Raw genomic sequence first — 18,871 nt, forward strand, 5'->3', positions numbered from 1 at the left:
CCCGGACAACATTTTTGCTAAAAGCCGGGCAGGAAGCGGTTAAAAACGTAATTTTCAGTTTTGGTTTTCAGGCAAGTGCATCCTTCATTTTCGGTACCAAAATTTCCATTCGGTGCACCTCTAATCAAAAACGCAACACAGGTGCATTTTGGATGCGTTTTCAATGCATTTCAATGGGGGGGAGGTGCGTTTTCGGTTTGTTTTTTTCTTTTTTATCTGCTTCCCAACCGCCTCACGCAGATATACTGCAGCAGAAGGGCACGTACAGGTAGAATCACGTACCTGTACTTTGCCCTTTAAGAGGCGGCTTGCGGGCGCACGCTCCGGGAGCATGATCGCGGAGTGGAAGAAAGGGGAAATGCTAATGTAAACAAGCATTTCCCCGTTCTGCCTAGTGACAGGACACTGATCTCTGCTCCCTGTAATCGGAAGCGGTGATCAGTGATGTGTCACACGTAGCCCCCCCCCCACACACACCCACCCCCACACAGTTAGAATCACTCCCTAGGACACACTTAACCCCTACAGCGCCACCTAGTGGTTAACCCCTTCACTGCCAGTCACATTTACACAGTAATCAATGCATTTTTAATTGCACTGATCGCTGTATAAATGTGAATGGTCCCAAAATCGTGTCAAAAGTGTCCGTTCTGTCCGCCATAATGTCGCAGTCACGATAAGAAAAAGAAAAAAAAAAAATTTGCTGATCGCCACCATTTTTAGTTAAAAAAAAAAAAAAATTATTAATAAAAATGCCATAAAACTATCCCCTATTTTGTAAACGCTATAACTTTTGCAGAAACCAAACAATAAACACTTATTGCGATTTTTTTTACTAAAAATATGTAGAAGAATACGTATCGGCCTAAACTGAGGGGAAAAAAAAATGTTTTTTTATATATTTTTTGGGGATTTTTATTATAGCAAAAAGTAAAAAATAATGCATTTTTTTCAAAATTGTCGCTATTTTTTTTGTTTATAGCACAAAAAAATAAAAACCGCAGGAGGTGATCAAATACCACCAAAAGAAAGCTCTATTTGTGGGAAAAAAAAGGACGTCAATTTTGTTTTGGAGCAACGTCGCACGACCGCGCAATTGTCAGTTAAAGCGACGCAATGCCAACTCGCAAAAAAGTGCTCTGGTCTTTGGCCAGCCAAATGGTCCGGGGCTGAAGTGGTTAACTGACCAAATATGCACCAAAAATGAAGCAAGTTTTTTTAACACCGCTTCAAAAAAGGTGGCGATAATGTCCAACAATAAATTCATATTCATTTAAAAATTTATGATACCAATTAAAAAAAGTTGAATGCAAATATTAACAAAAAAAAAAAAAAATATATATATATATTTATTAAAAAAAAGGCCAATTTCAGTTTTGGCCAAGTACATCCTTCCTCAATCTTCATACGGGTGCAGCACTACACACAAACAAACAACGAAGGGGGACCGCGGCGTCACAGGAATGGAGGTCGGTTTTAGAATCACCTCCCTTATAAAAGGGGACCTGTCACAACCAAACAGCGATAACACATGGACCTGCCCCACTCACCTGCATGAAAGGGTTCATGCAGGTGAGTGGTTAGTCAGCCCATACCATTACTTAGGGCTTCTTCTCTTAGGTGACCCATGGGGTGCTTGAGACGAGGTTCTACCATCCCCCGACCACCCACCTAAAAACACAGAAATGGAGCCACTCAGCTGTATACATGCATAGCAAATTTTAATTGGCTTGTCGCATTCGGTGGGCGGTACTGATGCTGAACGTGACCAATTCAAGTAAACGGGGCCGAACCACAACTCCATGCATGGTAGAATGGTAAGTCAGCGTTTTAAGGGTTAAACCAAGCAGTGAGAAGGCGACATCTCCTCACCGCCTGTCAAGTGGCACTACGAATCGCTTTTCGGAGGGGTAGCAATAATAGTTGTACGTGCGAACGAGTCCTTACAAATCGCTCCCAAGCCACACACAAGTTCACTTAGCCCATTGACGCCGACAATACGCATATAGGTATTTGGTGAGGCCGCACAGATGGGGGCCTCAGCGGGAGCCCCCGGGTCTCGTACTAACGATTGGGGCCAAGAACTCCTGGTTCAGGGTCACCTGATCGCTGTAATAGCCTCCAATTAGCTATCACAGTGATCAGTCAATGTGAAGCCAGCCCCTGTGCTTCTCTCTCTGTGAATGGAGAGGGGAGAGAGGGAAGAGAGGGAAGAGAGGGAAGAGAGGGAAGAGAGGGGAGAGAGGGGAGAGAGAGAGAGGAGAGAGAGGAGAGAGAGGAGAGAGAGGGGAGAGAGGGGAGAGAGGGGAGAGAGGGGAGAGAGGGGAGAGAGGGGAGAGAGGGGAGAGAGGGGAGAGAGGGGAGAGAGAGAGAGAGAGAGAGAGAGAGAGAGAGAGAGAGAGAGAGAGAGAGAGAGAGAGAGAGAGAGAGAGAGAGACAAATGTTAGATCAATGCCAAGATTAGGGTTTGGGTCAAGATCACTATATTTTGGGTAGGGTTTGGGTACAACCAACTAACATACATACATATGTGTGGTATCACTTCAATTGTTGGGTTGTTCTTTGGTGGTAGGTTATGGTAGTAACAAGGAATATACAGCTAAAAAAAAAAAAAAAAAAGTAAAGTAAAAATTTTTATCTATTTTTTTTTTTTTTTTTTTTCCCTTCTTACTATTTTGGGCCATTTAACTTTTTATAATAATAATAAAAAAATATCCAGAGATATCCATTACCATTTACCACCAAATGAAAGCCCAAATTTGAAAAAATTAAAGCTCAATCCTGAAAAAATCATGGTATAATCCACCTGGATGCACAAAGTAGTCCAGATGATATGTACAGTTTTACTAACACGTGTCAAAGTTGCAAAATTGTGCTTCGGCATTAAGATTTGTTTTACCCTTAGACATGAAGGGGTTAAATGACAAGTTCACTTTTGGGGGTGTAACATACTCCAACACCTCTCCAATGACCCCTTCCCCCCTTCCTGTGATAGGGTAGGTAGAGGATCCTCGCCCCCCGCAGCTGCTGTCGTATTTTAAATTAGGCGGAGCACAGCAGCATCATTCATTTGAATGCGCTGCGTAAACTGTTGTCGCTATATAAATCGTATAGAATAATAATATAATCATGAATAAACTACAAGTCCCATCAGGCCTAGCGGCAGGCAGCTTAGTTCTCAATGAGCGGACGATGCTGATGAGTGTAGTTTATTGACACTTCCTCCAGCTTTCAAACGGACAAGTCTGAGGAGCATGACATTGCACCTGTGATCCATTGATTACGGGTGCAACGCTCTGCAGGCTTCTGGGGGAGAGAATTAAAAAAAAAAAAAAAAAGCATTTAACTGCTAAATATGCGCATTTATTATTTTTTTCCCCTTTAATATCTGTTGATCTGTCGTTCAACTCAGAAACCGCCAATACCCGAGCTAATATGCAGCCTGCCCTGGTACTAGGCTGCTTCCATCAGAGGCATCTCGCACAGGTGGAACTTCATGACCGAGTTCTCCGTGGGGCCCAGAACATGTATGTCAAGTAAGAGAGGCCCCATCAGTTCCTCGGCTCGCAGAAACCTCCCACAGGCTCTGGAATGTCTCTGTGCCATACCAGGCGTGGCGCAGGAAATGCACAATGGCGATGATTTCACACCTGGATCTCCTGTATGCTGAGCCCAGCGGGTCCTAACCAGCAGCTGCCCACTAGTGCCACATACATAAAAAGAACCCCCCCTGCCTATTCCAGGGTCCCTGCAGCCATTCCCAGACTAATGGCAGTCTGTGGAATGTGCTGTTGATTTGGCAGGTTTGCCTTCTAGCTACTGTTACGGGAGTGACTGAACAGACAGTTAAATATCGGGTACAAAAATGTAAAAATATTCCTCAGTAGCCACAAAGGATATAAATCTACTTGGTGTGCACCAAATTCCCTTTACAAACCCAGATATTACCTTGAAAAAGTAGCAGCGACATCACTGTGCTGTACATAACCTGTGCACAGCTGTGGGAGGGGCTCAGCAGGCCCCACCCACTACAGTCTGCCTGCAGAAAACTACAGGAGGGGGCGGAGACAGGACCAGTCACCCTGCACAAGGAAAGAGAGCAGCAGTGATCGGTCTTTATTATAGGAAGTCTCACACGGGATGGACTGCACAGATCTGGAAGAAATACACAAGGCTCACCACGATTCAAGGAAGAATACACATGACGAATGTATTAGGCAATACCTGGTTATCCTAGTTACAGATTTATTGATCCCAGGGGGCTCCTCTCACTAGTATACCGACCAGCAGAACCAAGCAATCAATAAAGAACAGCGCTGACTAGTCACCGAGCAGCAATATCCAGGGCGCCATACCCGGCACAATGCCAGCAACTTACAGCCAATCAGTGCTTCACGTGTATGGTCAGACCATGTGCAGGCAACCGTTACCCCACCTTCCCTCTTCTACAAAAAGGAGAGGGGCGCAAAGCGCCACCACGTGCACCACCTAGAGATGCACCGAAAAGGGTGTTTTCTGCATTTTGCTGATAAAGAAAAAAGGTGCAGATAAACAATGACGCTGAAATGCACGTGGTTTTGGCACAATATAGCTCATTTGACTCACAATAACGCAACAAAAACGTATCGCATGTGCATTATTGATGCATTCTCAATGCATTTCAATAGGGAGGTGTACTTTTTTAATTTTTTTATTTTTATTTTAACGGGCAAAAAATGCAGCAAGCAAGGTTTTTAACACCAGAATGGAAGTGCAACAGACCACCACAAAGACATACATAGGATTTAAAGAGATGCATTTTTCTGGCGCTAAAGTTGCCGATAATGGCCGACAAATTCATATTCATTTAAAGCGAAGTTCCACCCAAAAGCGGAACTTCTGCTTTTCTGATTCCTCACCCAACTCAGATGCCACATTTGGCACCTTTTGGGAGCGGGTACCTGTTTTGTTTTTTTTTAACCAGGTACCCTGTCCCCACTTCCGGGAGACCGGGCAGCGGCAAGTTATGTCAGCAGCGGCGCTGAACTGTTTCCATCAGACAGTCAGAGGTAGGCTTGTCAGATATACTCACTCCCACTGTCCAGGGAGGTCTGACATCAGGTCCTGGCAGCGAAAAGGGTTAATGTGGGATCAAACCTCTGATTAAAAATAAAAAACAAATAAAAAGCCCCAGGGAGCTTTATGCCATAATGCATTAGCCTGCACAGCATTTTAGCACACGGCAGACCTACTTGCCACGCGATCCCCTCCAGCGCTGTGGTATCGGCGCCCTCAGCTGCCACAGGCGCATCAAAAAAACAAAAAAAAAAAAAAAACACACAAACATGCCAGTTGTTTATGATACACAAAACAAACTAAATGTCATCCAGTTATAAAAACTCCAGAATGAGCAAATATTGTTTAATCACAAATCAAGTATTCTCTTCTTTAATTAAAGCGATTGTAAAGTCTCGTTTTTCCTCTCCGTAGCCTCCCTGGCGGTTTTCCCGAGTGTGGCTGGGGGTTAAAATTCAGGACCATTAGCGGTAACCCCGAGCCACACTCCGGATTACATCGCAGGATCCTGGTGTGGCTTTACTTACCTTGTCCCCGGGATCCTGCGATGTCCCCCCCACGGTGTCTGCGGGCTCCGTCCTCCTCCGAAGCCTCTCTGTGCCAGGCTCTGTTCCCTGCGAGCGGCGCGACGCACGGGGGCGGAGCCTGGCGGCAAATTCAAAAAAGTGTAAAATCATAACACATACAGTACTGTAATCTTACAGATTATAGTACTGTATGAAATTATTTCACATCCCTTTTGTCCCCAGTGCTTTGTCCTATGCCCTGCATGCAGTTTTAAGTTTTATATATACTGTTCTTTCTGACTGGAGATTGTCCATAGCAACCAAAAAGTGTCCCTTTACATCAAAAGTGGCTTTAGACCAGCTAGAAAACAGCGATAATAAATTAGAACACTTGCAGAATTGAGCGATAGTGAATCGTGTGGAAATTAATTTTATTACTATTTATTTTATTTTTTTTTAATTATTTATTTATATTTTATTATAATTTATGTTTTTGTGTTTCAAACTTTATCATACCCGGGATATCTACTAGACTCTTGTTTGGACAGATTTAAGTGTGTTATTGTTAAGAATTACAGACCTACAATATAAAACGCCAAATTTCCATGCAAAATATTTGTACCGCTTTCAGCGCCTAAAATCCGAAATAATCATACCGCCAGGGAGGGTTAAAGCAGAGTTCCACCCAAAAGTGGAACTTCCGCTTTAAGGGTAGGTGACCCCCTGACATGCCACATATGGCATGTCATTTTTTTTGGGGGGGTGGGGGGTGGGGGGGACGGATACCCTCTTTTTAGAGGGACCCAGCTCCCACCTCCTCCCAGCGCACCGCGGCCCTTGAAGCAAGTTCACCTCTCCCCCCCCCCCTCCCTCTCGGCAATCATCTGGGATACGTCACAGGTCCCAGATGATTGCCCAGGCCAGTCACAGGGCGCCGCGTGGCTCGCGCATGCGCAGTGAATGCCCGGCTGTCGCCCACAGTGACAACGCCTGCCGGTGCCGCAGAGAGGAGGGGGAGACGAGCGGGGCTTCGTTCCCCCGCATTGCTGGACCCTGGGACAGGTAAGTGTCCGATTATTAAAAGTCTGCAACTGCAGTATTTGTAGCTGCTGATTTATTTATTTATTTATTTATTTTTTTTTAAGCAGAATTCCACTTTAAAAATAACAAACATGTTATACTTCCCTGCCCTGTGTAGGGGTTTTGCATAGAACAGCCTGGATCCTCCTCTTCATGGGTGCCTCTTCGGTGCTCCTGGCCCCTCCCTACCGTTGAGTGCCCCCACAGCAAGTAGCTTGCTATGGGGGGCACCCAAGTCAAGTCACAGCTCCCCGGGTCCATTCAGACACGGAGCTGTGGCCTGGCCCTGCCCCCTTTCTCTCCTGATTGGCTGGCTGGCTTTGACAGCAGTGGGAGCCAATGGCACCGCTCTGTCTCAGCCAATGGGGAGGGGGGAGTGCCGGCCAGCCGAGTGTCTCGTGCAACAGCACTGGACAGAGATGGGGCTCAGGTAAGTATTAGGGTGGCTGAAGGGGGCTGCTACACATACAGAATGTGTAGAATGCATTAAGATAAAAAAAAAAAAAAAAAAACTTCTCACTTTACAACCCCTTTAAATCTTTGGGTGCTTTGTGTATTTCTTCCAGATCTGTGCAGTAATCCAGTGCGTGACTTAACCTCTTAAAAAAAAAAAAAAAAAAAAGGGACCGCTCACTGCTGCTCTCTCACCTTGTGCAGGGTGACTAGTCTTGTCTCCGCCCCCTCCCGTCATTTGCAATAAGCAGCCTGTAGTGGGTGGAGCCTGCTTGGTCCCTCCCCCAGCTCTGCTCAGGCTATGTACAGCACAGCAATGGTGTTACTGCTACTTTTCAAAGGTAATATCTGGTTTTGCAGGGGCATATGATGCACACAAAGTATGCATTTCATTTTGTAGCTATCGAGGAAGAGATTGGAATAAAAAAAAAAAAGTGTGTGTTCTAAACTCTCGCTTTAAGAAAGGTAGAGCTGATGAAGTTATTTGTTGCCAGAATGCATCAATCATTTGGAAAGCATTGTTGCCGTCTCAGCAACCATGAACTGCTTGCAAAAGTCAAACTCTGTGCAGGAAAAATGCTTAGCTCCTTTACATTTACTGCGATTAGCCAATTTTACCAGGAAGGAACTAAACAACTAAATATTTATAGGCGATTAATGGTAGTGCCAGCATGCAACAAAAGACACTAGCTCACATCCCACAGTGCCCATCATCAATGCTTATTGTATTCAGCCTCCAGACAGCGAGCTGCACTTTGCACAACACAACTGTTATTGTATAGAGAAGGAATATAAAACAAGCCGGGCAGGAAGGAAAGGATGGCGATGTACAGTGCAGATTGTACAAAGCCGAGTGCAGGGGGAAAGGGGGGGGCTCCTCTGTGTGCAGAATGCAGTGGGTACAGCGGACACAGTGTGTATGGCAGACAAGCGGGACCCTCTTTGTGCAGCACGGTGACCCAGTGTGCAGCATGCAGTGTGTATGGCAGACAAGGGGGACCCCCTGTGCGCAGCATGCTGTGCGCACGTCGGACAAGGGGGGGCCCTCTGTGCGCACGTCGGACAAGTGTATGGCGGACAAGAGGGACCCTCTCTGAGCTGCATGCAGTGTGTATGGGGAACAGGGGGGACCATCAGTGTGCAGTATCCATGGCGGGGGGGGGGGGCTCTGTGTGCAGCATGTATGGCAGACATGGAGGAACACTCTCCAGACACCCTTGGGTGTACAGCATGTGGTGTTTATGGCAAACAAGGAAGGACCCTCGGTGTGCAGTATGTACGATGGAGGAGGACAGATCAGGACAGAGGACATTGTGCGCTCTTCCTGCGGCTAAGTAAACAGCAACCATAATGTTGATACCAGAAGTGACGTTGCACCTCGTACATGGAAAATAAACTTTGCTCATTGCAAGGAGATTGAAGCAACGCAGCATCCAGGTCTCAACAACACTATGGGTGGAAACCATTTTTGTTGCGGCTTCATTGAGTTACTGAGGTGGAAATAGGTCCATGACCATACAGAAAACAAGGCAAGTGTGATTTCAGATGGAGGGTTAAAAAAGGAGCATCCTTTGATTGTTCATCAATTATGGTTAACTACTAAAACGGAGTTTAGAGTTTTTGCCTGGGGAGACAATTTAAAGCTTATGGAGGGATATAGGGCAGGATTCGTGGATGTCCTGCTATGGACAGTACTGCCTCACCGGATGCATGGAGTAATACACATAAGGCTGGACAGACAGGTCCTCTTTACGAGCCTCATTTAGCTCTTGGGGGTTGCGGAGTACACAATGTCTTAGTATCACATGAATATCTGTAGGAACGTACTCGTGACACGAAATCATGGGACTGCTCCCTGCAGATTGGCCAGCTGCACAGAGGAATCCACTTCCTTCCTGCGGCTCCTAGTCATGTGATCACTCCTATATACAGGATTAGGATGGAGGTGGCCTAAAGAAATAGAAAGGACTTCCACTGCCTGATTGGCACAGAATTGCAGTACCAAGTGATTCTCTGCTGTTGAGATGGTGACACGAAGAGCCTGTAGATTAGATGGGATTTAGTGTGTTGTAATCAAGGAAAAACATTCATTAATAATTTGGTGCAGTTGCCATCATTTATATTCCATAGGGATGAATAGGGACCTATGAACATGTGTTATAAGAAAAATCACAGAGATATGCATGCAGCTTAAAGTGGTTGTAAACCTTTTTTTGTTGACTTTTACCTAATGGTAAGCCAATAAGTCGGCTTACCTATAGGTAGTGGAAATATCTCCTAAACCTGCGCCGTTTAGGAGATATTTCACTTGTAGTGCGCTGTGAAGAAACAGTCCACCGCGCCGTTTCTTCCCCCAGCGTGTGCCATGACTGACAGCTCCCGTGCGCATGCCACGACTCCGGCCAGTCACAGAGGCGGAGTCTGTGGCCCCAGAAGGAAGAGGGGCGAAGATGGACGTGGCCTGCTCGGGGGGGGACAGCGCGGGCTTCGGTTGCAGGTAAGTGTCGTATAACGGGCTAGTATGAGATGCATATTAGGCCATTAGGCTTTTCATTTGCAGGCCTTGCAGGTAGCAAGAGGAAAAGTAAATCCCATCGGGGTTTACTTCCTCTTTAAGTTCGTGTTTACACACCCACACCATCCTAAGCAATGTGGACCGAGCTCTGAACGCATTCTACAGGTGTGAGATCCTTGCGTCAAGTCTCCGGGTCTGCACCAATAACGAGGGTCCCCCACCACGCTTGCTAGATTGCTCATTAGCTCTAGATCATGGAAATTGCAGAAAAAGTAAGAACACTCAGCGGGCAGGAAAAGCATAAAGGAACTACAGCAGGAAGATATAACTTTTGGTGTAGAGTTATCTCCAGCGGACCCAACCTTGAAGCATCCAATTTGGCTGGACTTCTCACACAGACCTCACTAAGACCTCTTCTCTTGCCCTCTTCGGATCGACCTCTCCAGCCCTGGAGAAAATATTATAATTTGACCCTCTCCTATAGCGAATGCTGGAACTAAAGCTCTCACGGGAGGAGAGAGAGAGTTCCTGTCTTCACGTTGGCTCAGACCCGAGCAGATACTAACATGACAGTGTGGTGTCAGGCAGGGTGGAGAGGAACACGGACAATCCCACACCAAGGTGAAACATTTCAGACTTCAATACTGAAGAGTGCCCAGTGATGGAGACACAAAATCCGGGGCAGACACAAAGCGTAACCTGCCAAAAAAAAAAGGGATGACGACCTACACTATATTCTGCACGGTTTTCTCAGTAACAGGGTGGATTTGATTTAAATCAAGTCAATTTAAATCACTAGTAAAAAAAGCTTGATTTAAATCATAAAAGAGCAACTGTCATCTCTGTCCCGCAGTAGATCCTCCTCTGACCCGCTGTTGACTCACCGACAGTCCCATTCACTTTAAATGGACGGCTGGTGATACGGCAGTGACACAACAAGGTGAGGGACGTGGCGGCAGCGGGTGAGTGGATGCCCGCTAAAAGGAGCTGCCATGATGGATCTGAAATGACAGGTGCTCTTTAAATGTAAAGACTCATTCTTGCTGGTAGTTATAATGCAAGCAAAATGAAGGTTTCCTATTGATAATAATAAGCTGTCAGGTTAGTAAAACAGCAATGTCAGAACCGATTCAATCATACAGTTTGTAGTGTACATAGATTTGTAACAAAGGAATATTCCTGAACTTTATTTTATCTCATGGTTACTGTGAAATTGTGCGAGTGCATCAATGCAGTGCATGTTATCTCAGCTTGCATTCATTGAGAGAGTTTACCAAAAATGTAAATATTGCAGACTATAACACAGCCTCATGCTACATAACCAAGCTCCATTTCATGCTGAATAAACTAAAATTATTAATGTATCTCAAATAGATTTTTTACTCCAAAAGTATTTTATTAAAATAAAATTTGATTTAAAAAAATAAAATAAAATTTAAAAATTTTTATATTCTCTTATTTTAATCATTTTTATCCACCCTGCTCAGTAAACTCCAGGAAGAGGAACATGAGGTTGCAGGAGAGATGACCCCATATACAACTTCCTGACTAGAACCTTCAGATATTTCCAGGAAGAATGCCAGAAGAGATGACCCCAAGTGGGACTTCCTGTCTGGTATCCTTCTCAAATATACATCAAGGAAGTAGACTGGAGGGTGCCAGAGAGAGGACCTTGTATGTTACTTCATGTCTATATCTCAATATATCGCCAGGAAGAGGTCCACAGGGTGCATGGAGATAAGCCGATGTGTAAGTTCCTGTAGGGTGCCAGCCTGCCAGGACAGACAGCTCAATATGCGATTTCCTGTCTAAAATTAGAAACTACCCACCAGGTTGAGGACCAGCGGGTGTCAGCAGAGATGACCCTGTGTGCTACTTTATATCTGTATCCACGGATACCTCCAAGATGTGAACGGAACGGTGGAAGAGGGATGACTCTGTGTGTGAATTCCTGTATAGTATCCTCACATATCTCCATGAAGACGACTGAAGGTTGCCAATAATGAAGACTCCGTGTGGGACTTCCTGTCTGGAATCCTCAGATAGATACCACCAGTAACTGGACTGTAGAGTGCCAGGAGAGAGAGGATTTCATGCATGATTTTCTGTCTCGAGTTCTGAGCTAGCCCCCACAATAAGGACTAGAGGGTACCAGGAGAAATAACCCTGTGTGTGACTTCCTGTCCAGTATCCTCAGATACCGCCAAGAGCTAGAACAGAGTGCATCAAAGATGACCCCGTGTGTGAATTCCTTAATGGTATCCCCAGATACCGCCAGAACTAGACCAGAGGGTGTCCGGAGAGATGACCCAGTATGTGACCTCCTGTCTGGTATCCTCAAATATCTCCAGGATCTAGACCAAAGAGTGCATCAAAGAAAATCCCATGTGTGAATTCCTAAATAGCATCCCCAGATACTTCCAGAGCTAGATCAGAGGGTGCCAGAAGAGATGACCCCGTATGCGACTGTCTGGCATCTTCACAAAGGTCCAGGAAAAAGACTGGTGGGTGCCAGGAGAGATGACTCTGCATGGGACTTCCCTTCTGAAATCCTAATTGACCTCCAGGAATTAGATAAGAGGGTGCCAAGAAAGATGATCCCATGTGTGACTTCCGACCTGAAATCCAGACATACCACTAGTAAGCGGACTATAAAGTGCCAGAAGAGAGGACTTTGTGTGCGATTTCCTGTCAGGAATTCTAAACTACCCCCCAGGATAAGGAGCAAAGGGTACCAAAAGCAATAAACCAGTGTGGGACTTACTGTCTGGAATCCTAAAATACCTCCAGGAACTAGACCAGAGAGTGCACCAAAGAAGCCCAGTGAGTGAATTCCTATATAGTACCCCCAGATACCACCAAAACTAGACCAGAGGGTGCCAGGAGAGATGAATTTGTATGCAACTTTCTGTCTGGTATCCTGGAAAAAGACCATAGGGTGCCAGGAAAGAGGATTCAGTGTGGGACGTCCTGTCTGGAATCCTCAGATACCACCAGGAGGAGGACCGGAGGGTACAAACAACTTGAAAGCAGCCAGGCCCAACAGATAATGAGTGTAGGGCATCCCTTGCCAATGCAGAAGAAGAAATAGAATATATATAACACGAGTCAGATTTACTCTGCCAGGGTTAGACATCACCTAATCAATGACACATGCCGATCAGGAATTTGTGCAATGGAAGGCGTTGGCTCCAGTAGAAACCAAAGCATTGTGCACTACCACAAAGTCATGGCGCACACCCAGGAGCTGAAAAACACCGCTGCAGCCCCCAGCCATGGGAGGCTTCCCAAGGAGGACATTTCAGCTTGATACCAATGCTAGCCATAGACCTTTACCAATAAGATTAATTACTATAACAATAATTTTGATAAAGTCGATCTTTCAGAAATCATCTACATAATAAATCCATGCCAATATCAATGGTGCCAAACATCCTTAAGCCAAAAATAATCTAAAGCAACCAAATCTCATTATGTGCAGGTCATTGCCTGGGTCTCCAGAGGATCCTACTCAGCACGGGAGGGCCTCCTCAACACCTGAGACTAGATGGGGGCTTTGGAGCAGATTTCTGATTGGTCGATATTGGTTTCCCATACATCCTACGATTAGAAGGGAGGGGAACCTTGAGCCGATTGGCTGATATAGGCAAGTCAGGCATCACGAACACGGTGCTGCTTTAAGTGAGTCTGCACGCAATCCACATCCAGCCATAACAAACCATGAAATAAAAAACAATTCCTCATCTGGGTAATGACGAGTGGAGTTATTCAAAAAATGAAGTCCTGCTAGAGCACTTCAGGCTTTTGCAGGCGTCTATACTGTTTAAGATTCAGAAAAACACCTGTCTCGCCCTACACTGCACATGCTCAGTCTATTTTTAGGTACTGTGCTGAAAATATAGAGGCCCACCTGCCGACAGCCTAAAGATTTACTGCTGCTCAGGAGCTCTGGGCTTCAGCAAAATGGCAGCCTCCAGCAAGAAGGTACAGGAGCAATGCTGGAGGAAATTTACAGCACTCACTGATTTTGGTAGAATGTTATTAAAGTATAACTAAAGTCAAAACTTTATTTTTTTTAGCTTGGATAGAGTGGAGATGGATTAGATCCCCTGTCAGTTTTTATTGCTATCTGTGCCCCCGTTAAGGAGATTCACCCTCTCCATTTCCCCTATTTAACATTACCATTGAAAGTAAAAGAAAATCCCAAATTTTAATAGTAATAGAGGGGGAATCTTCCAATGGGTACACTAGTTCTGGTGACCCGGAGGGCCGCCCCAAGGAATTTTCTTTCAATTGCAGGGATTTCCTCTTACTTCCTGTTTGGCTATGGGACGGAAAGTGAAGCAAAATCTCTGCAATGGGATGCAGATGGCAGAAGAAATAAAAAAAAAAAAAATTGACAGGGGTTGTAACCCTCCCTTACTTTATCCAAAATGAAAAAAAAAAAATTGCATATAGTTCTACTTTAATGTGAAGTGTATGTTCCTTGCTAAAGAACATTATTTTGCATCAAGTGATTATGGGTAAGGTTTCCACTTTAATCTCCCTATATGCCAATACACAGGGCCGTACAACAGCTCAGGGCTCACTATAGTCTTCAAGAGGAACCCAGCTCCTGGGTGCAATTCTGACCTACAGGGGGCTACAAATCCCAAGGAGGGATAAAATCTGATTGGTAGCTCCACTTCTACATGATATAAACTAGGGGGTCGACCGATTATCGGAGCGGCCGATATTCACATTTTTCAACTTATCGATATCGGTCAGAAACGCACCAACATCATCTCTCATTGCCCGCCTTGCATCACTGCTGTTTCACCCCTACAGCAGGGCCGCAAAGGCTGCTCCTGACAGAGCTGCAGCCGAGATTGTTACGTCATCTTTCACCTCCCGCATGTGGAAGGTTTACCTGCTTGGACGCTGCTGGGTAGAGGCTGCCAGAAGTAGTGTAAGTAGCGACTAGCTGCCTCTGGGTGGCACGCGACAATGGTGTACAGAATATTGGCACCCGATATCAGCTTTCGGCCTGAAAGGCAGCCGGAAAAAAAAAGAAAAAAAAAAAAAAAAAAAAAATCGGTATCAGCCCTGAAAAACTATATCGGTCGGACCCCTAATACAAATACCAGCATGCCCATCATAAATGGTGTAGACAAATGGGTAGTGCGCGGCGATTTACAACTCCCAGCTTGTCCATCTTCACAGAAAGGATGATCAATACATGACCAGGTGTCTGCTGCAGAACTACAAGTCCCAGCATGACCACACAGTGACGATGAACTGGGGATAAACTGTATAGCTGGGAGTTGTAGTGTCACTGCAGCCAGAGTCACACAAAGCACACACATTGTAATATCTATTGGCATTGCAGTGTATACAGTATTATCACGTAATCATTTAACCTTGTGTTCTGTACAGATCTCAAAAAGGTGTCCTTCACACCATACACTACATCAAACTACAGCCATAGCAGGCCATGCAACTGCTATGGGGCCCCAGAATTACAGGGGGCCCCTGACACCATCTTGTTACACTGGGGGGGGGAGATTTACTAAAACTGGAGCAATTAGAATCTGGTACAGCTTTGCATAGTAACCAATCAGCTTCTAACTTCAGTTTGTTCAATAAAACCTGGAAGCGGATTGGTTTCTATTCAGAGCTGCACCAGATTTAGCAACCTCTAGTTTTAGTAAATAACCCCCCAGTGTCGGGTAGCAAATAGCATTTGGCCCATAATATATCCACTTGATGGCCACCCGCACTGTACTGTAAGTTATAAACAATGATTCAAGGCCGGAGCCCGCTGATTGGCTGTGTGCAATCACTGCATAGAGCTTTGTGTTGGACACAAATGCAAAAAGATCGGTTAGCTTTGCAGGGATGAGAAACTGGAAGATCCTTAGTAAAAAGCAGCCCACGATAGATAGATAGATAGATAGATAGATAGATAGATAGATAGATAGATAGATAGATAGATAGATAGATAACCCTGGATGTTACCCTTCCCAGCCAGTGTCATTAGTACAGTGACAGTGTATAGTATTATCACTGATCACTGTATTGGTGTCAGTGGTGATGTCAGTGGCAGTTAGTTAGTCCCTCCCAGCATCAGTCAGTGTCAGTTTGTCTGCCGCACTATCACAGTCCCATTATAAGTCGCTGTTTGGGTACAGCGTTGGATGACAGCTCAATTACGTTAAAGTATCACAGTGCTGCATAGCAAAGCAATGGCCCGGCCATGAAGGGGGTGAAACTTTCCGGAGCTCAAGAGGAGAAAAAAAAAATGATTTTTTTTATATATTTGGTGACCTTTCAAAAACTGGTATGAAAATGATGTGTTGTTGGGAGGAACTGCCGGAAACTCAGGTCTTATATTAGGGGGGGGGGCACAATTTCAAAGTCTTGTACTGTACCTTATAATGAGAGGGGTGCCATTGAGCTATATAATTTCCCCATAGAGACTCTCCATGTGCTGAGCACTTCACAGGATGGTCAGGAACGTAGACCCAGAAGCACCAATTCTTCCCCCACTCCGTCACAACGCTTCTCTGATCCCATGTTATATGAGGTTTGATGGAGATCCCTGGATACTATGTACACAATGAGTCAGGCAACAAACAGCATCAGCGGAGAGCCCATTTATTGTGTTGCCATCACTGCCAGCTATAAGGATAAAGTAGAACTCCAAGCAAAAGATAAAGTCGAAGTTCTGCATGGGTGTGTGCCATCTACTTCCTGAGGTCCGTCCAGAAGAAGGCACTCCTGTGCCCTCCAAGGTGCCCCAAGATCCCACCTGAAAACCACCAGTCACCCCTCATGTTGGTGAGAACATGGGATCACAGGTGCGGATATCCCCCACAGCACCCTCACCCCCTCAATAGTAATGAAGCGCAAAGTGGAGGCAACAATTACAGTGGGGGACAATGTGATGGGGGACCTCCAGATCTCCACCAGGAGATAGGCCATGAAGAGTCATGTGACCGATATAAAATGCTGTGCTGAATAGATGGGGGGGGGGGCATACAATGGGGTATAAACATGTAAGATATATAAAGGGGTGTACAAAGGGAGATATATATATATATACACACACATACAGGTTTATGGATGCATACACATATATATAGTGGGATATAGAACTATAGAAGAGGTGTATAGTGGGGTATATAGATACATGGGGTGTACAGTGGGATACATAGATATATAGTGGGGTATGGTTTGGTTATATAGATATATGGGGGGGGGGTTATGATATATTAGGGGGTGCTACAGCGAGATTGATTTAAGGGGTGAAAAAATGGGGAGTATGTCAGGGTAAATACCGAGACATATTGAGGGGTACATAGGTTTATGATGATATATAGATATATGGGAGGGGTGTATGGCGGGATATAGAGACATATAAGGGGGGTATATAGATATATGGTGGTGGGGTATGGCTGGATATAAAGACATATGTGGGTATGGTGGAGTGTATATATATATATATATATATATATGGGGTGTACAGTGAAGTATATAGATATATGGGGGATATTATGGTGGGGTATATAGCTATATATTGAGAGTGAAGGGATTGGCAGAGAGGGGGGGCAGTCACGGATCGATAAGTGAGGTGTATTAGTTTAGAAGCATTTATAATAGACTGGAAGGGGGATAGCCTGAGTGTGTGTGATTATATATATATATATATATATATATATATATATATATATATATATATATATAAAAAAATTTAAAAAAAACACTGGGGGAGAGGAGTATACCTATTATATGTATATATGGGATGGGGAGGGCTGTTTAGGTGACATCTGTATATGAGGGAGGTGGAGTATAGATAGATATATAGGTATGGGGGAGGAATATATATATATACACACACACACATGAAGGGAGGGGTTAGCTGGATTATGTATATAATGAAGGTGGAGTATATATATGTATATGGGGAGGGGGAATAGTTATATACTTGTATGGGGGAGGGTGATATGTGTATGTGTATATATATATATATATATATATATATATATATAGGGGGTGATATACTTGTATAGGGGGAGGGGCGGAGTGTACATCACCGGGGGGGGGGGTCCCGGTCTCACCTTCTCCTCGGGCGGGGCCCCGCTCCTCACGTATCCGTTCTTCAGTCCGCCGTGCTCGCTCTTGCAGACGCCGTTCATGGCCGCCTTGTAGTTGCCGTGGCCCCCGGGGCCCTCCACCGTGTTACACCGCGGCATCTTCGTCCCGTCTCCGCTCCTGTCAGAGCCGCCACGCCCAGCCGCCCCCATACCGGAACTCAGCGCCGCCGCCTCCGCCAATCGCTGCCCGGAACGTCAGGAGGGCGGGGCCCAGGCCGAAACCACATCGGGCGCCCAATCGTGGCCCGAGAGGGGAGGGGCGTAGCAGGGAGCGACCGAGGTGACGTCATCAACACATCAAGGCGCACGTGTTCGAACTCTAGTAACCTTGAACGGTGGGCGGGGCCGGGCGGTAAATGAGGCGTAATGTCAACATCGGCCGAGAGGCTCGGGTCACGTGACCTGGGCTAACCCGGCGGGCGGGAGGCACATGTTTCGGGAATAGGGATATGACGATCGCCGGTGTTCCGGGAAGGGACGTGTGGAGATATCCCTGCCTGTACATTGGCAGGAGGAATATGATTGGGTGGGTGGCAGAATGCCAGTATTGTGACCTCAGAGAACCATGGCTGGTACTAATGGGTGTGGTTTGCCATGCTATTAATAAGAAAATAATTATACGGCCGGATATGATGACAACCTTATACCAGAGGGCTGGGTGTCATGTAACCTTTTATAATCTGAGTGTCGGGGGTCATGTGACCCGATGCAACCTTTGACATGGGGGTCATGTGACATCACAGAACTGCTACCCGAGAGTTGGGTGTCATGTGACTTTGTGGAACCATTACCTGAAGACTGAGTGTCATGTGATCTCATTGAAATTTTTTTACCCCAGGATAAAAACATTCTGTGACCTCATAGGGCTGTAATCTGAGGGTCAGGTGTCATGTGATCTCATCCATCTATTACTGTAGGGGTGGGTGATGTGGCCTCATATCATCCATCTATTAATTAATTAAGGGGCATGTGGCATCATAGAACCGTTGCCTGAGAGCCATGTGTCATGTGACCTCATTAATCAGTTGCCTGATGGTCGGGTGTCATGTGACCTCACAGAATTGCAGTCTCGGGCTCAGGTGTCATGTGACATCATCCATCTGTTTTTTAAGGCTCATGTGTCATGT

At 45.5% G+C, this 18,871-nt stretch overlaps 1 protein-coding gene across 1 annotated transcript in view; it reads right to left on the reverse strand.

The window, feature by feature from the left end:
• SPTLC2 (serine palmitoyltransferase long chain base subunit 2) overlaps window positions 1-17,925 on the reverse strand; it is a 60,648-nt gene extending 42,723 nt beyond the window's left edge. Inside the window, exon 1 of the mRNA XM_073610062.1 lies at window positions 17,709-17,925. Within this exon, the coding sequence (XP_073466163.1) occupies window positions 17,709-17,894 (186 nt within the window). The 5' untranslated portion in view covers window positions 17,895-17,925. The remainder of the gene's footprint in view (window positions 1-17,708) is intronic.
• Between the last annotated feature and the right edge of the window lie 946 nt (window positions 17,926-18,871).

Source organism: Aquarana catesbeiana, linkage group LG13 (assembly GCF_042186555.1).
Source record: "Aquarana catesbeiana isolate 2022-GZ linkage group LG13, ASM4218655v1, whole genome shotgun sequence".
NCBI classification, from domain to species: Eukaryota; Metazoa; Chordata; class Amphibia; order Anura; family Ranidae; genus Aquarana; species Aquarana catesbeiana.